Source organism: Fragaria vesca, linkage group LG2, assembly GCF_000184155.1.
Source record: "Fragaria vesca subsp. vesca linkage group LG2, FraVesHawaii_1.0, whole genome shotgun sequence".
Lineage (NCBI taxonomy): Eukaryota > Viridiplantae > Streptophyta > Magnoliopsida > Rosales > Rosaceae > Fragaria > Fragaria vesca.
In genome coordinates, this window is record NC_020492.1 from 5883100 (window position 1) to 5901287 (window position 18188).

At 36.3% G+C, this 18188-nt stretch overlaps 3 protein-coding genes across 3 annotated transcripts; all 3 read right to left on the reverse strand.

The window, feature by feature from the left end:
- Positions 1-3541: 3541 nt before the first annotated feature.
- On the reverse strand, positions 3542-4171 carry LOC101294531 (probable calcium-binding protein CML17-like). The gene has a single exon (XM_004292148.1). The coding sequence runs from the start codon at positions 4031-4033 to the stop codon at positions 3542-3544; it is 492 nt and encodes a 163-aa protein (XP_004292196.1). The 5' UTR covers positions 4034-4171.
- A 2228-nt stretch (positions 4172-6399) lies between these two features.
- On the reverse strand, positions 6400-7407 carry LOC101304433 (LOB domain-containing protein 17-like). Its single transcript, XM_004289872.1, has 2 exons — positions 7047-7407; positions 6400-6930 (listed from the first exon to the last, which is right to left on the reverse strand). Exons 1-2 carry the CDS (start codon positions 7323-7325, stop codon positions 6526-6528), a joined length of 684 nt encoding a protein of 227 aa, XP_004289920.1. The 5' UTR covers positions 7326-7407; the 3' UTR covers positions 6400-6525.
- Positions 7408-13663: 6256 nt separating this feature from the next.
- On the reverse strand, positions 13664-14672 carry LOC101304723 (LOB domain-containing protein 29-like). Its single transcript, XM_004289873.1, has 2 exons — positions 14323-14672; positions 13664-14201 (listed from the first exon to the last, which is right to left on the reverse strand). Exons 1-2 carry the CDS (start codon positions 14602-14604, stop codon positions 13920-13922), a joined length of 564 nt encoding a protein of 187 aa, XP_004289921.1. The 5' UTR covers positions 14605-14672; the 3' UTR covers positions 13664-13919.
- Positions 14673-18188: the final 3516 nt, after the last annotated feature.

Sequence of the window (18188 nt, forward strand, 5' to 3'; positions counted from 1 at the left end):
TATATATACTACTACTACTACTACTCTCTCTCTCTCTCTCTCTCTCTCTCTCTCTCTCTCTCTCTCTCTCTCTCTCTCTCTCTCTCTCTCTCTCAAGATGAAGATAAAATATCAATGACTAGTTGCTCATTTTGCCTTCTTGTAGTCTTGTACTATTTATCACATAGTATGTTGGAATAAAATGAACTCTGCCTGAGTGGTTTTGCTCCGAGAAACCATGAGTTTGCCTCGCTCATCCTAGTTTTTTTTTTCTAAAACCTTAGTGTTGCGATATCGATCCTTGCCTCACGTTAAGTTTCCACAAATCTCTACTTTTCAACCAAGCCTATCTATCTCACAATCTCCATGGCCTATGTTGATGCTACCATAACAAGTTTCGTCGTCTCTGGATTTGCCTACCTGCAGGACTGCTCTTTCTATCCGACCAGGTCGTTTGGACACAATGGCTGCAAGGCGGCGACATTTCGGTTAGGTTTAATGGTACCGATTGAACCATGTGATTACTAGAAATTGTGGCCACCAAAGGTTCGCAGGTGGTGATAGGCAAGAGTGTCGTTGTTAGCTTGCTAAGCTTGGAAGAGAGAAGGGTTTGCAGCTGTTAAGGTTTGGGCTACGATCTAGGATTTTGAGCATGAGTTTGGGCTTATTCTTTTATGCAAGCATTTTGATGGACCTAAGCCAAAGTTTGCCTAGAAATTATCTATGACATCATCGAGGTCTGATTGGGGTAGCCTTACTAATAAGGGCAATGAGGTAGCTTAATTTCCTTGTGTCCTACCTAGACATTTTGATGGAAGACTATTTTTGTTTAAATTTCGGTTTTTACTTTGTTGTATACCAATTGAGGTCCGCGGGCGATGGGTGTTGGACCATAAATTATATATATGTGTATTCCCCTAAATATGTATTTTAACTTGTTTTTTAGTTCATGTTAGCTTTCACTAAATCATTTGTTTATTTATCTAGGAATATTGCAAGAGTGAAGAAAACATCATTTTTTGGCATTAATATAGAGAATCGGAGTTAGGAAGAATGACAGTTCAATGTGGCGCGAAACGTAAATTTCCAGATTTTGGCGAACCACCACTATTGGTGGCACAAACGATGGCTACCGCCATTTTTGGTGGTGCCATAGCTTTTTTGGTCACCATAAAAGAGAAGCAAAGAGAAGATATGTGATTGAGTAACAACATGAAATTCATCCTATTATTCCTTGGATAATAGTCACCACCATGCTTTAAAAACCTCATCATTGTCTACTTTAACATATGCCATCATTTCTCCACCTTAGCTTTGCTTTTGGGTACTTTTAACCATATACCCACTCTTCCCTTATCTCCCATACGTGAGAAGCAAAGGGAGAGTTTATTTTGCTTCACTTTCTCTCACTTTTCACACATCTTTCTCTTCTCTATACATGCATCCATTCATTCATAATAACTACCATCCACTCATTCACCCATTCTCTCTCATTTCCTCCATCTCCACCACAAACCTCAATCTCCATCTCCCAAAATCCAAGCTCATCTTCTTCCTCTACCTCACCCACAAAACTTTATCTCCTCCATCACCACCACCACAACTACCATCTTCCATGCACCACCATAAACTCCATAACCATCACCACTACACCATCACTACCACTTAAAGTTAGTTCAAAGAAGCACCATCTCTTCATCTACATTCCATTCATCATCAATAAGAACTCCATCTTCTATTCATTCCACCATCTAGGAGGATCCAAGGAGCATTGATTGAGAAAACCCATGGAAGAGCTAGCCATCAATTTGTCAAGCTTCAACTAGTTCACTATTTCCTTAAACTTTTTAATTTCCTTTGATTGATTTGGTGTTACTTTGTATTATTATGAGTAAGTAGTACTTTGTTGGGATTAGGGTTGAAAGCCTTAACCAATCTTGTATGGATTGATGCTATAATGTGATGTGATGCAATTTTAGTTAATATTTTTACATGCTAGTTCAAGAGCTGAATGCATATGCTTAGAATTTACCATTTTGAGCATGTGTGTTTATCATGATATGATAATGTACGTTTAGAGCTTGGTAACCTTTCAATGTTAAAGCATAAAAGCACAAAAGCACACCATGTAGGGCTTGTCAATTACAATCATTTAAAGATAAGCTTGGTTGGTTTGCAAAGTTTTTTTATCTCCAAATTTTATGTACTTAAGGTAATGCATTAGATGTTTAACCGGATTGAAATACATGACTTAAGTAGTTAAGTAATATACCTAAGAGGGGTTGCTTGATACCACAAAAGGAGCATGTCTCTTGTCATATCCGAGAGGGATGCAAGGAGAGAAATTGGTTTATTAGCTTAGCATCATTCATGTTGATTTACATCAATACTTCCATTAGAGGTTAATGGTAGACAATCTGAATCCTAACACCATCTATTAGATCACTAGTTTAGTTTAGAGTAATTTAGTTTACACTTCAGCATTTCGTTTAGTTTAGTTCACAACTTCAAAAACTCAAAATCAAATCACTACTTCCACAATGCACATACTCACCATGAGCCTAGATTTCCTTGTATGTTTAGGTTTGTGATTGTATATTTGCATATTTTAGCTCTCTTGAGGTTAACACCCTAACTATTGAAAGGAATCCAATCCTCATGGGTTCGACAACCTTTCTTAATACCTATATTATTACTTGTACCCCTTGTACTTGAGGGTGACTTTTTGGCTAACAAAGATATTATCGCTACATGGAATTTAAATAGGAATAGTTAGAAGTTAGATGTACGTGATATGTTTAACTGAGCGTATTTATAATAAGGGCTACTTGTTATTTTGTTATTGCTTGTTGCTAATTAACTAGATTTTTTTGGTCGTGAATAGGCAGATTGATGTAACCGTTTTCTAGTCGTGGACAAGTTAATGAAATTGTCTTAATTTGGGTCCACGATGAGCTAAATTGGGTTGACGACAAGTTAATATCAAATTGGGTGGATGACAGGCTAAATTTTGGTTTGGGTCTTCAGGCGCCGTTGGCTTTTTGGGTTTTTTATCAGCTAAAAAATCGAAAACCACTATTATGGCTTGTTTAAGAAAATCTTACTGAATGCTCTATTTAACATTGTGAGAAGGATAAAATGCCACATCAATTTATCATAAACAACGAGGTTTTGGAATAAAATGAAACCCTTCATAATCAAATACTTGAAGCAGTGGAGGGGAATTGCTGTAATATATACTCGTATATATACTTGGAAATTTGTCTAACCAGGAACAAATGAATGAATTGGCTTTGAGAGTTTCATACTCCATTAATTGGCACTTGTAATATATAGCTATGTGTTCTTGCTCTTCCTATAAGCCTTCAACAGAATACATGCATATATGCTCCCAAATCAGTTATGAGCTTATGACAGAGTAATTACATTGTTTTAGAATACACCAGAGAAACTGAGACACTTGGAACAATCACATGTATGTGATACAATCAAACACAAAGTGTACAAAGAGAACTCGATCAATTAGTCATACCTGAACCCAAGGAAAGCCTTGGTGATCAAGTTAAGCCCAAGAATTATCAAAAGCGGCAGAAGTGATAGCGTGAGCAAACTCCTGAAAATTGATCCTCCCATCACCGTCTGTATCCGCCTCCCTGATCATCCCCGTCAGCTCCTCTGCCGTGAGGGCATGCCCTAATTTGGCCATGGAGTGAGCCAACTCCGCCGCGGTGATAAAGCCGTTGCCATCCCTGTCAAACATCCTGAACAACTGCCTCAGCTGGTCCTCCGTGTAGGGTGACTTAGCCGAGACCAGCTCCGGCGCCACCAGCGCCACGAACTCCGAGAACTCCACCAGACCATTACTATTAGTGTCTGCCTTCTGGATCAAGGTATCCAGCTGATCTGGTCCCGGCTTCAACCCAAGTGAACGTAACAGCGATCCCAGCTCCAGCTGGGTCAGGCTGCCGTCGTTGTTCCGGTCAAACGACCGAAATATCTCGCGGAGGTCGGCTATTTGGTCGTCGTCTAGCTTCACTGGCTGCTTGTTGCTCATCACCAACAATAATATTATTCCAATCAAGCTACAATAGATCAAACACTAACCAAGTTTTACCAGACAATTGCTAAATGAAAATGAGAATTCCAATTCAGGGTTGTTGTTTCGATCAATCATAGATATTCTGTACTAGTTGTTGATTATGGGATTGGATCAGAAACGGAGAGAGCGATGTGTTTTTTCTAATTGAATCAATCAAACCCTGTTTGTTTCTCACTGCTATCATCTGTGACTAGGGTATACGTGTGACTGGATCCCTCTTTTGAGGCGGTACTACTTCCTCATGGTCTTCAGATCCGAATCAAATGCAAAGCTATCTTTACTCGACATACGAATGAGAAGAACAAGGCAGGGAACAAAAGCTGAAGAGAGATGTGGTTATATGTTATGCTTGTTTCTTTCTCTCTTTTTTTGTCTATGTATTAGTTGGTTGGTTCATCACTTGGTTGTTTGTATTTGTTTTTTTCGATTACTTTATTTGTATTTGTTTGTTTTCCTTCTGTTTCTGATGATCCAAGTATCGATCTATGTGTAAGCTTGCCTTCAAGAATGTTGATGAATTGGCTTCCACTCCTATAAAGGCCCGTTAGTGGGAATGCATGTACTAGAGCTAAATTAAGGTGATTGGTCCTCGAGCAGACATACCCAAGAAACCGTTAATTTTCTCTTAGGGCTTGGGGTTTAGATTTACACTTGTTACTTGGTCGTAGAAATACATTTTATATAGTGTGAAACCTTCAGCTGGGAGCTAAGTTTATTAAGCGCGAAATTAATTAATATATAGTGTAAGACCACTTCCCGTTTTTATGGGAAGATATATAGTAGCACTGATATTCAAGCTATATATATCAAAGCACTCACATGCATCATCGATCATCAGTTGGATAGAATTGCCACATTTTTCAATATATACAGTTCATAGGACAAAGTAAGCTAGTAAGATGACTCCATATAATTATAGACATAAATATATAAGACACATACACATCACTAAACTGTATAGTTAGGTTCATCAACTGTTAAGGGAGCCTGTTTCAACATATATCTCATGATTCTCATCCATCATTCATCAGATAATACCGCATCTCTTACTTCTTTTCTTTTCTCCAGTCTCTAAAATCATATATAAACAACACGCAGATCAGGGGCAACTGATAATATAAGTACCAAATTAATAAACCAAGCGCATGCAAGGGAAAGATCAATGATCGAAAATGCTGTTGACTGGAGCTCCTTGTACAAATAATACTATCTGGGGTTAGTACTAGCAAGCTAAGTAGCATTGCTATTATCATCATGGTGCTTAAGCAAGGAAAAATGAATTCAGAATGCAGCTATTTGAACTTGATCAAAGCCATGAAGGTTGCAAAGTTTTGATGCAATTTTCAAGCAGTTCATCATGTAACATTAATTAACTTGCAACTCGAAAGAATGACTGTGATGATGAGGACTATATATTATGCATTGGTCAGTATCAATTACATTGTCGGTTCAATATATTCAACATATTAGTTTAACAAGACAGAGATAGATGCTTTCTGGAAATCAACAACAATTGGGAAAGAGGAAAGACCATAGTTAGGCTATTTTCCTAGCTCCCAAGTTCCAATGACAGATATTATACCAAGAAAGAGAACTGGTTTTATTGGGATCGGATATATCTCTAAATTTGAGGCAGACCCTCATCTTATCCTTTTATGATCAGTCATCAAAACTTCACAATTATTTCAAGGAAGGAAAAAAAAACATGCAGTTATGCATAGCAAGAGTCATGTATGGGCACAACAGGGAAATCTGTTTGAGCTCGGTTGTCACTGGTTGAAATAAGACACTCGATCAATGGAAGTAAAGGATCTTGCTAGCTATATATGTATGCTTCTTATTGCAAGCAATTTTATTAGAGACTGAATTATATATGTTCTAATATCGGTAGCCTCTGATCCATCATTAAATTTGTCAAGTAGGCTACATGTCTCAGAATCAGGATACAAAATCTTTATGTTGAGAATAACAAGTAATACTCAAATGCACGTCTCTATATGATTAGTTGTTCAGTGCAACAATTTGGATCTGCTAACCTAAGAAAGGAGGAATACTGACAAACCAAACTAGGCAATTGTGTTCCTTAGGTCAGAAATTTAGGTCTTCTTCATTTGGTCCAAGAATTATGTTAAGAAACTATTTATATATATATATATATATAGCTACAATCAGAATCAGATCTATATGTACATCTTAGTTTTTTTATTTACAAAACTACCACAATCTATTTATATAATAAAATACATACAATACAGTACTAGATTAAATTTGAAAGAAGTAGGGTTTCAGGCCAATTGTATTAACATTTCTAGGGTTCATACTCACCTAGCTAGCTAGCTCGTACGAGTACTACAGCAGAAGAAATAAATTGAAGTGCATGTTTTGAAAACTGACATAGTTATAATTTTAAATGATGAACTCTTGTCATTGTACTGAGCCCTTTCACCTCAAGAATGCTGATAGCTGAAAGCCATAGATTGAAGCTCATCCACATCCCGATCATAATGACCCCAATATTGCCTGTTATTCATTTGCATGTTGAAAGAAGACTGCAGGGGAGGAGACACCTCTTCAAAGCTTCCATAGGATGCATTTTCATCCCTAATTCCTGAGTTTTGATCATAATTACTACTCCCAATGGAGTTTGAACTCATAATTCCGTTCTCATGGTATGATGCTGTTCCACCGTAATTGATATGGTAGTCAGAATTTACTTGGGGCACTGAGTTAGATGAATTTTCTAAATCAGGAAAGCAATTCTGGTTAGGGTTTGCTACAGCTTCAGAGCCATTCACAAAGCTTTGAGGTGCTTGATCCTTGATGGAAGCTAATTGTGCCTGTAGGTTGACAACCTGCAAAGTTCAAATCAAAACCATATCTTCATCAATCAATTGAACATACGGAGCAAATCAGAACCGATTAGGTTTGTAATTTTGAAATGTTAAAAGTCAAAGGGGATAGGGAGTACCTGTTGTTGGAGAGCAAAAATATGTGAAACACAGCCATAAATGGGATCTTGGAGCCTGGCCTGAGCCTCATACGAGATCGTTACCGCTGCTTCGCAACGGTCACTCACCGGAAGGTGAGCCAGCAGCTTCGACACATTGCTTGCGCCGAAAACCTTATGGATGGCAGCGAAATGGGTAGCGCCATTTTCATGGCAGAAATAAGGTGCAAAAATACAACCCCTCACACATCTTCTTCTCAAGAACTTGCAGGCTCCACAGGGAGAACCAGAGCCAGTCATGATCTTGATGATGAGGATCTCTTAATTAATTGGAGGAGTTTTTGTATGGTTTCTGCTCTCTCTTAGCTGAAGGGTTCTGTGCGCAGCTAGCATTCTTTTCACCATGTTTATAAACACTAGGGGAAGAGTGGAGGTGATCATAAAATAATAGTATTGGGTTCCCTTAATGGGCTACATTGTTCATTAATTTTTTAGCTTTAAGGGCCTCTTTCACCTTCCAGCTTAAACTTCTGCGCTCTCATATATTTAGATTCCATTCTACATCCTTATACGACAAAGGAGCTATCACTAACCAAACACGTTTCTATTAATTTGTTTGATGATCAACAAAATCTGTAATTTAGTTTCCACATATATTCTCCAGTGAGTGTATAGTAATACATGTGATAATAAACATTAACTAGAAGTTTGGATCATCATGTATTCTTTCGCTCGTCTTAGTTTGAATCATCATTCCTCTGTATCATTTCTTTGAGCGAAGAAATGTAGCTGGAACTAGAATATATATTACATTTTATAGCTCTCATTTGTTGGGGATATATAGTTTTGAGGATATTACTAGTTTGAGGGTTTGAGAGTTGTGGCCGGAAGGTTTCTTAAGTTGTTCCAAAAGTTGTTGACAACCTCAAATTTGCCAGTTTGCCCTAATCCAAACCGCGAAAGTTTCCCCGCCCCGGTACATTAAAGTGTTGATCGCTTCTGATGCTTCTTCGATCACCATCAGCTTGCACTGCGTAATTTTCTTAGGTAAGTATTAGTTCGACAATGACCAAAACAAGTAGTAAACTTCGGATTGTTCAGCTATATAACGGTACCCCGACAATATTGTGGTCAGGACATTAGACAAGCTCAAAACATTAAGTATTTAATTAGCATACAATTAGCCAGGTTTAGAGAACAAGATGGCCCCTTTAAATCATAGAAAAAATGATCAAGCAACACAAGCATAGTTGATAATTAATAGTACGGAGTTTAACAAATTGGACAACATTTTGTAATCGATCCGATCGATCAAGTGCTCAACTATCTGTTGAATGTCAAACAGTATTATTTGTTTTTTTATGAAAAGAAAACAGTATTATTTGTTGGAGTGTCCCAACATATATGGTTTGGAATTCATTAAGTATGCTTATATCGTCGAATGGTGCTTCAAGGGAGCAGAAAGATACAGAATTTAAAGATAGCATATATTCGAGTAAATGAATGAAACCAAAAGATAATGACACTGGAACTCTGGAAGGATACATTAGCGATTAGAATTGATACCCAGGAAAGCAAACACAAATAGGAAGAGGGTTTTGATGATGATCACACACTCTTTGCTTAAATTTGTTTAAGTTCACGGAGTCACGGTTTGTCTGAGCAATAGTGTATGTTTAATCATTTACTAATCTCATTTTTAATCATAATCACTTTTGCTTGTCACCCACAGCTGCTAACATGTAGACGTGCATTTAGGACCCACTTTCCTAACCAAATAATGACACCCCAACTTAATCAGATTACCGTACCCCTCTTTCCAGCTCCCCTTAATTTCTCCATTTACTTCTCTAATTACCTTTTATTTTTCTTTAATTAGGAAACTGAAGGATTTCAAAAGCAAGAGATTTGTATTCAGATACCTTAGTGAAATTAGCAGTAAGATTGGTGTATTGTGTATATGACATTCATGATCTTAACCAAAACGAATGCATGCCGACTCTGTCCGGCAATGAATTGAGCTAATTAACCTAATGACTAATGTTAAACAAATTAAGTTAGATAACCTAACTGGTCGGTGTTACAAAATCGATGCACTTACACTGTCCAAAACTCTGCTTATAAAGTTATAATAAAGCAAAACCTTGAATTAATCCCACCCAAAGGCCAAAGTAATCACAGCACCAAAGTACTCAATCTTAATATTATATATTCATCATGGAAAAAGTTAAGTGACCTAAATAAATAAGAATTGCAGATGAAACCCTAGCTGCATGACGTCGTCATCGACCACGAACGGTTTGTGCATATGGCATGTATTGATGTATGAATATATGGACCTCATTGGAAAACCACTAGCTATACACCTTTTTCTCTTCATCGAGTTCATTCAGGTGTACTTGTTGGCCACTTATATCATGGAATCAAAGTTCTGAGTGATGCTGGAGACAACAATTAAGCTAGGCAAAAATGTACTAATACATATTAGACATATATATACAAGGATTAATAAGTGCTTGCTTTATGTTCATTCTGCACTATGTATGGAAGCAATGTATAATATACACACGTACATCTGTCTAAGCTTTTGTCTAAGAGCTTTTGCGTGTAATCAAACAAACACCCGTATAAGCATAGATCTACTTTCATGTACTGCTAAAGCCACACACATTTGGATTGAAGAACTAATGCTATCTAGCATTTTATTAATGTTCTACTAATATTTTAGTTATCATGCATGCCAACTTAATTAATTAGGAGTTAATTAGGAGGAAAGTGGCTAATCTTTTATCTTCTTCTTTGTTTTTGTGAAAATGAAATGGGATAATCTCTTTCCAAGAAATACTATATATGTCTTAACTTTATCTAATGAAAATAATGAACAATGCTGAAGTCTGATACGAATTGATGAGCAGAGATATACAATATCAAGCCTCTCTATATATATCGATCTCTTGTAAGGCTAATAATAATTGAGACACGGGATCAATTTCTAGACATTGCATAATCTATCGTTTTGAGTTAGATACTCGAAGGACGTCGATCAACGATTCAGAATACGTAATTAAGAGAGCATCTATCAGAGGAAGTAAACAACGTACATGTATACTTCTACATTGATACTACGTTTTATTAGTTATCTTTACTTAAATTTATCCATCAAGATTTTGGTACACGACCACTACTACATTGTATATATTCTCATAAATCAAAGATATAGACTCGTTGAACAAAATTTCATCTTGTTTGAGAATAATGTAATTTAATTAAGTATGATTGGTCCTCTCTGATTAGATGTTTTTTTAAAACTATAGTTCGAATAAAATCGAGACCTCATGTACCGTCCGATCCGTTTACAACCGACCATGCTCTCACTGTATTAAACTGATTGGATTAATATTTTTCTTCTAAATAAGGAAACGAATTACCATCATAAAAAACAAACATAAAGAAGGCAGGCACGTGGGGAATAAGAAATCGTGATCGAATCTGTTTAAACCCTCAATTATGATGTTGACACGCCGCACGAATGGCACTGTTTTCGCAGACCTAAAGGGCCCACAGTGGGCAGTCGCCACGTCACTTCCAGCTACGTAGAATAGCAACACGATAAAATACGAGTCTAATACGTGATTTCTAAATTCTAAACCGTCAGAAGGAAACGTACAAAAGACTATGGCCAATAATTTGCAAATTATTACTGTGCGAATATCATATTCTATTGCCCTTGGGATCCTAACCAAATTCTATACGAGTTAATTTTAGATTATAAGTTAAACACTTGTGATTAACAAAATTATCCATTAACACGTAACAAATGAGCCAAAATGGAAGAGCATGCGCATTCACATTAACACGTAACAAATAACATTGAGTTAGCGAAAGGTAAGAAAAATCAACAATTAATTCGAGATTGAATTAACAATCGGTTATATCTTCTTCTTTTCCGACTTAAATTTTCTTAATAAGAATAACATGCTCGCATTCTATAACTTTTTTTGTTTTATTATTGCTATGTTCTTCTTTATCTCGTGCACTATAGGCTTATCATGTTGATCCATATATCCTATTACTGTGTATTTATTAGTTATCACAACATTGGTTTGTTTGATGATGCTATGGCCAATTATTGTGATTGAGTAGCATTGCTAATGACTTCAATAATGATGCTAAATTATACTCTTTGCGTGGTAGTGGCATTACTTTGATTTAACAGATAATCTTGCTTAACTCATCATTTACAACGAGGACTTGAGTTTGTCGTACTATCAAGTGAAATAAGACAAAATTTTTAGTTCTAATATACAAACCAAATTAAATGATGAGACTATAATATATAAACCAAGACTATAATATATAAACCAAATTAAAGAACATAATGCAAGGTAAAAAATTTAATATTTATCGAAAAAAAGGGTAAACATTTATAACAAGTGATACCTAACTAGTATCAAACCAAGGATCAGTAAAATCTTCCAATATATAACAAGTGAAACCTAACTAGTATCAAAACCGTCACCATGCATATTTGTGAACAAGATTATATATCAAAGTAATTTGAAGCAGGTTATTGAGTAATAAAATGAAGTTAGTGCTGATTGATTTACAGTTTTTTCGATTCATTTCTTTTTGTTTCTAATGAAAAATGAAGCTCCCTCACTATCTTTATAATTCTATCTTAATTCTTTCTTTTGTTCATGGGAGTTTCAACAAATTAATTTCTGTTTATATTTTTGTACACAAATTGTATATTATGATGATAGTTTTGGTCCCTCAATGACCAATCAAGCCGACACCAAGTTTGCACGTAGGACCATGGCACGTGTGAGGATGATTACCACAATATCTAGGGTTCGAAGAAGAACTTAATTATATTGTAGTCTTTTCTCATTTGTTATTCATCTAGAAGAAAATATGTTTTTTTCTTTCTTGATCATGTTCTTAGTTAGCTAAATTCTACATGCAACCCAATCACAATGTTTTTTTATCGATGTGACGATGTGACCCATCTTAGAGAAAAGAATAAGAAGTTTAATTATCAAAGTACTTGGAAAATAATAGGATACACGCATTGATCGAGATTGAGATTCCAAGATTAATCAATAACTACTTAATTTCAGCTTAACTTGTTTGTAGTTTAAGTAACAGGCCGCCCTCGATCGATGAACTGATGATCGATCATCCTGATATTACCGATCTGACAGGTGACTAGCTCAGTAGCTCTAGATGTTCAAACTTCAAAACATCGACTACCTCGGTTTCTGACAAACAAAAGGGCATTATTGAAAACCCTAGCTAGCCTCTTGCTTGATGATTGAGAACATATATCTATATAATTATATACAGAGAACTGCACACGTAGAAAGCCTCACACTTTTAACCTAATTTTAGAGACACAACTCTGGCTCTTGTTTAAGTTAAGTGTAGTTTGAATAGGGGGCAATTCTTCAAAGTCCAACCTGTTATAAGGGATGAGTCTGATGAATATATAATGAGATAAGTGAAATCGGTAAGCTAGGTTGTCGTTTCGATTGCAATGGTTACTATCAGAAGAGATTGTTATGAGAATGATGGGTTTGTTCTCTTCTGTAAGTTGTGGAAATATAATGGAGATCAAGATGGACAGCGTAGCCTTTTCAATGACCTGGGATGGTGTTTGAGCTTTGAATACTGTTGATTGACAATCACAGGTTTAGACAATGGGAGAAGCTAGCCTACAAGAGCTTAAGATAGAAGTTAAATCTCATCGAGTCATGTAATTTTGGGTGATCTTTTGACCAAGTGCGCGCTAGCTTGATTAGATTGTAGTGGTAATGATAAATAAAAGGAAAGGTCCTACAGAGGTTAACGTTTCTGTATGACTACTTTCTGAGTTTAGCAAGGGACCAAGTTCGAATTCATGCTTTTTTTGACTGTAAACTGGTTAACTTCTTCTCAATTTCTTCTTGCCTAGGCTAGTCTCTCATAGACCATGAAAACCTTGCAAGGATCTTTTGCTTATGTATTTCCTTGTATTCCTCATTTCCTCGATCTGTGCGCTCATTATATTACACTCGGTAAAAAAATAAAATCTTATCCCATGTACGTCCGAAGTGACAAAAACAACGAAACACCCCATACTGTGAAGGATGCATGAAACATTATTGATCCAGAACTTCATATGTTCTTTTGGTAGATAATTATGTCTGATATATCATTTGATGTACATGAAGTGATTAAGATTAAGGAGATCGGAGTGGTACATAAATATACTGTTTTTAACATTATGATTTCTCCTTGGACAATTTCTTCTTCCCTTATATTTGAGAAGTTCTGTTGTCGAATTATTTAGGAACTTTGGTGATTAACCTTGGATTCCATTACCCACCTATGGTTAGCCTAGTTAAGTCTTAATATCAACCTAGGCACTTAGGCAGACTAATTTGGTCAGAAATACTTTACAAAGGTGAATTAATAATGGCGGGGGAGCTTGATCGATCATTACATTGACGGATTAAATTGAAAAGCTTAAGTTTTGGTTATTATTACTTATTAGGTACCACTTGAAACTTACCATTACATGAAACTTAACAGTTTACATCAGAATCAGGAAATCATTAATTTGATAAGATACACAACTAGAAGTGATAGAACTAAAAGAAAATGGTTTTGATTATGATTCTTGGTGTCTAGCTACGAATATATACCCCAGTAGGTACTTTGACATTCCTTGATCTAGGGTTTGTAGCTAGCTAGCTTATATTGCAGCAAATGATCATTATGCAGCAGCCGTTAAAAAAAATGGACAAATCCTCTTATATTTCCTACATTAACTCCGGCTCCGAGGCCTGATCAATATCGGCTCAAGAACGCTGCTGGCAACTCCATCAAAGTGATCATACTGCATACTCGTCTTTACTCTTGATCAAAACTCCATTGCATACAGTTTGTTTGGATGTGATCTAATGAGCTCAGGGAATTAGAAGACTCCCCAAACCTTCCATATATGTCATTTAGAAGTTCAGGAACCATGAAATTTTCGTCATTCCCGAAACAGTTAGGATGTTGCTGATTCATCATGTTTAAATTTTCTGAGTACTGAAGCCAACTTGGGTTCAATGAATTGTCAGAGCCAGTGGAATTGCTTTTAGATGCTTGTTCCTTGGCTGAAGCTAGTTGTGCTTGTAGATTAATAACCTGCGAGAAGAGATTACATATTAGTAAAAGTGACAACCTAAATTTAGACTGTTAGTAAAGTTCTGCATGTATATTTACTGTATCTATGCGACTGTTAAGCAATGTAGACACTTTAAATAACCTGTTGTTGGAGAGCAAAAATATGGGAAACACAGCCATAAACAGGATCTTGAACCCTGGCTTGAGCTTCATACGAAATTGTAAGCGCAGCACTGCAACGATCATTAATGGGGAGTTGCGCAAGCAATTTAGACACATTGCTCGCCCCAAAAACCCTGTGGATGGCTGCAAAATGTGTAGCGCCTTGTTCATGGCAGAAATAAGGTGCAAAAATGCAACCCCTGACACATTTTCTTCTCAAGAACTTGCAGGCTCCACAAGGAGACCCAGCAGACCCTGTCATGCTGATCTTTGAATCAAGAGTTGAGCTGTGATTTTATGGCTTCAATACTTACCCTTATATATATATATGATCTGTATGCAGTTGTGCATAGCATCAGCTTAATGTTTAATAATATGGTTAATTACAATTAGTGGATACTTAATTGGCATAGGTTCCCATTATGGGCTACAGAGCTCAATCTTATTCTTTCATTTTCCAATCAGCCCTCAACCCTCAATACTAAATTTTCATGCTCGCAAATAAGACTCCTTAAACGACAAAAGATCTATCAGCAAGCTATCAACCAAACTTATGTGCATTTTCTAGTCATTTAAGTCATTTTGTAGTTCACTCAAAATTATGAGACTTGTATGAATCAATGACAGGTAGCATAAACCACTACATACGTACACTTCAAAAAGCTGGCAAATGGGGTGTGGGATGCCATTGCTCAATTAATGAATCATCACATTTCCCCCATCTCTGTGTAGATTGGTACATTATTTTGATCATCCTATCATATGTTAAGAACATCTGATAAATTAACAATGAACAAATGGGAAAAATCGAACAATATGAGCAGATTGATACAGGAATCAGTCATAATTTCTTGTATGCTACGCATAAGGCTAGTTCAACAGTCCAAAATTTTATGATAGGTCTCAATTATATGAATGTGTGAGGGTAATCACAATCTAACAACATAACATTTAAAAACGAAAATATCACTCGATGTTCATCTATTGCTATTACTAATTTATCATTTTCCGTAATGATTCAGGTGTGTGCGCCAACTCAATATTGTACCAACTAGGTAGTTAAATAAAAGTTCAATATTACAATACACAAGAGAGTTAACTCTTTATCCCTTGATCTGTTCTTAAGGCTATTGATCGACTCCCACTTATGAGTTAGGGGTCATTGATCGAGTTTTTAATAGAACTAAGGACAGATCACAGCCCCACAACGGGACACTAATGGGGAATGTACTGTTAATTAGCATTTTTATATTTGAAGAGAGTGATTATCAGATTAATAATATAGTCATCAAGTACAGGCAATTGAAGTTTAAAAGAACAAATGAAGATTATAATAGAACACTAAGAATTAAGCGTACGTACATTCTAAAATTAATCGAATGAAACAAAAGATAATGACACTGTAATACAACGCTAACACAACTCGGAAAAGGGAAATGTCGCCTTTCTGGTAATTCAGGTCAGGGCTTGTCGAGAAACCAGTGCTGTGCTAATCTCACCCACTCCTATTAATTATACTTAATCACTTTCTTGTGTACCACTTAAGCATAAACATTCAGAAACTTGCTGCATAATTATGCACTAATTGAGACCCCACAACCCAACTAATCTACTTCGAATTGTATAGCTGGTATCGATCCTTAATTTCAATCAATGGCGAAGATCACCAGCATGCCATTTGGTAGATGAAATTGAAATGTACGTGCTACTAAGTTGAACACAGGTGAACCTTTCAACATGGGTTTCAGCTTTCGAAATTAAAAGAAAGAATTAAATTCAGTTTACCCCCTTGTGGTTTGGGGGTGACTTCATGTTAGTCCATACACTTTTATTTTTATCTGTTTACCCCTTGAACTCTTCAATTTCTGTATGCCGTGCCTAAATTCTCATATTCCGTTTGAATTGACCTTTAATTATCAGCAATTAAGGTCCGATTTGGACATATAAGGTCCGATTTGCCCAAATTCTAGATACTGGCCTCACAGTTAATGTTAAAATTATCAGCAGTTAACGTTCTATTTGGACAAAATATAGGACATTTGGTCACGCTTGAGGAAAATTCAAAAGTTTAAGGGGTAAACTGATGAAATTGAAAGTATAAGGATTAACATGAAGTTACTCCCAAACCTCACGGGGGTAAACTGAATTTAATTCTAAAAGAAACTAATCTGTGGTTGGAGCTTGGTATAATTAATAAGCAGAATGGCTACCATAATCCACATTGTCAATAAAGTATGCACCATGAGCCGGCCATGCATAGATGTTGGCCACTTAAGCATGGAAAGGGAGGAATTATCTCAGAGACAAAAAAGATCATGCTAAATGTGGATTTATTCAATTAATAATTACCTTAATTAGTAGAAAATAATGTGGAAGCTGTTCCACTTCTAGAACATGGACAAGTGTGGCGCATGTATCACATTGTACCGATATTGTCCCAACTTAACCATATTTAAGGTGTTGGGTTTTAATCACAAAAGACCTCGGTACAATTGGATATGATCTATCCACTTATAAGTTGTATTTTATTTATCCATTTTCTGATGTGGGATCTTTCCTCTCCAACACTCTCCCTCACGTGCAACCTAACTTTTTAGGTCTGCACGTGAAATTCATTAAGTCCAATTCCCACATCGGAAATCGATAATGCTTTGGTCCAAGGCCCACTACAAGCACTTGGTATGGTATGGGCCAATCAGAATTTTTCCGATGGCAATTCGATGAACCCAAATCTGGGCTCATTATGCTGGGAGACTTTCTCCCGCGTGCAACCTAACTTTTTAGGTTTGCACGTGGAATTCAAGGCCCACATCAGAAATCGATAATGCTTATGTCCAAGGCCCACTGTAGGCACTTGGTATGATATGGGTCAATTGGAATTTTTCCGATAGCAATTCGATGAACTAAAATATGAGCTCATTATGTTGGGAGACGTAATTGAAGAGGGACCCGCTCTGATACCAACTAGAACATGGACAAGCGTGACCCGTGGATCACATTGTACTGATATTATCTCAACTTAACCACATTTAAGGTATTGAGTTTTAATCACAAGAGGCTTTGGTACAATTAGATATGATCCATCCACTTATAAGTTGTATTTTATTTATCTTTTTTCTGATGTGGGATCTTTCATCTCCAACACCACTAAGCTGTAAAAGAACAAACTGAAACACACCCTAGAACCCTTCTGTCTATTGTTGTAAGTTTATCAAGACTTTTGAATGAAAACTATAATTAATTAAAGGATGCTCTTCGATGAAGCTTTTTGCCGATCATAGAGTGTTACAAGTATTACTCTTCAATTCGGAGAAATAAGAACGAAAGACACTTTGAGCATTATTAAGAAAATGCCATTATTGCCAAATATAGCATAAAAAGGCATTGAGCTTTGTTTGTTGAATACCATAATCTCATTTGCCGGGAGGGTTCTAATGAGGATCATTTGGTTAAAGACTAGCTAAAGACTTTTTCGTTTCATCCCGTTTTCGATCACATATTCACATCTCGACCGTCAGTAAATATATATGTGTAGATCATCTCTACAAATTTTCATCCAAATTAGAAATCATTAAGGCATTTATAAATGTGATTTACCGATTATAAACTTGAACAACACTCCTATTTAACAAATTAGAAAATTTCACTAAAGTCACTTTCTCAACATTTTTTGTAGCACAAGTCCACCTTAATATTTTTACCCATATAACTTATATAAGTCCACTTTTAAGTCTAAACCAGTCATTTTACTTTTATGATGTTCCTAAACTACCCTCATTCCCTACAAGTCAGTTTCTCTCCCTTATTCTCACACGAATCCTTTTCACTTTCCCCTCTCTCTCTCTC

Excerpts from the sequence above, each read along its gene's own strand:
- LOC101304723 (XM_004289873.1), bottom strand. The coding sequence starts at position 14,604 with ATGACAGGGTCTGCTGGGTCTCCTTGTGGAGCCTGCAAGTTCTTGAGA. Across the intron at positions 14,202-14,322 it reads TTTTTGCTCTCCAACAACAG|GTTATTAATCTACAAGCACA; the intron begins GTTATTTAAAGT and ends CTCTTCTCGCAG.
- LOC101294531 (XM_004292148.1), bottom strand. The coding sequence starts at position 4,033 with ATGAGCAACAAGCAGCCAGTGAAGCTAGACGACGACCAAATAGCCGAC.
- LOC101304433 (XM_004289872.1), bottom strand. The coding sequence starts at position 7,325 with ATGACTGGCTCTGGTTCTCCCTGTGGAGCCTGCAAGTTCTTGAGAAGA. Across the intron at positions 6,931-7,046 it reads TTTTTGCTCTCCAACAACAG|GTTGTCAACCTACAGGCACA; the intron begins GTACTCCCTATC and ends TGAACTTTGCAG.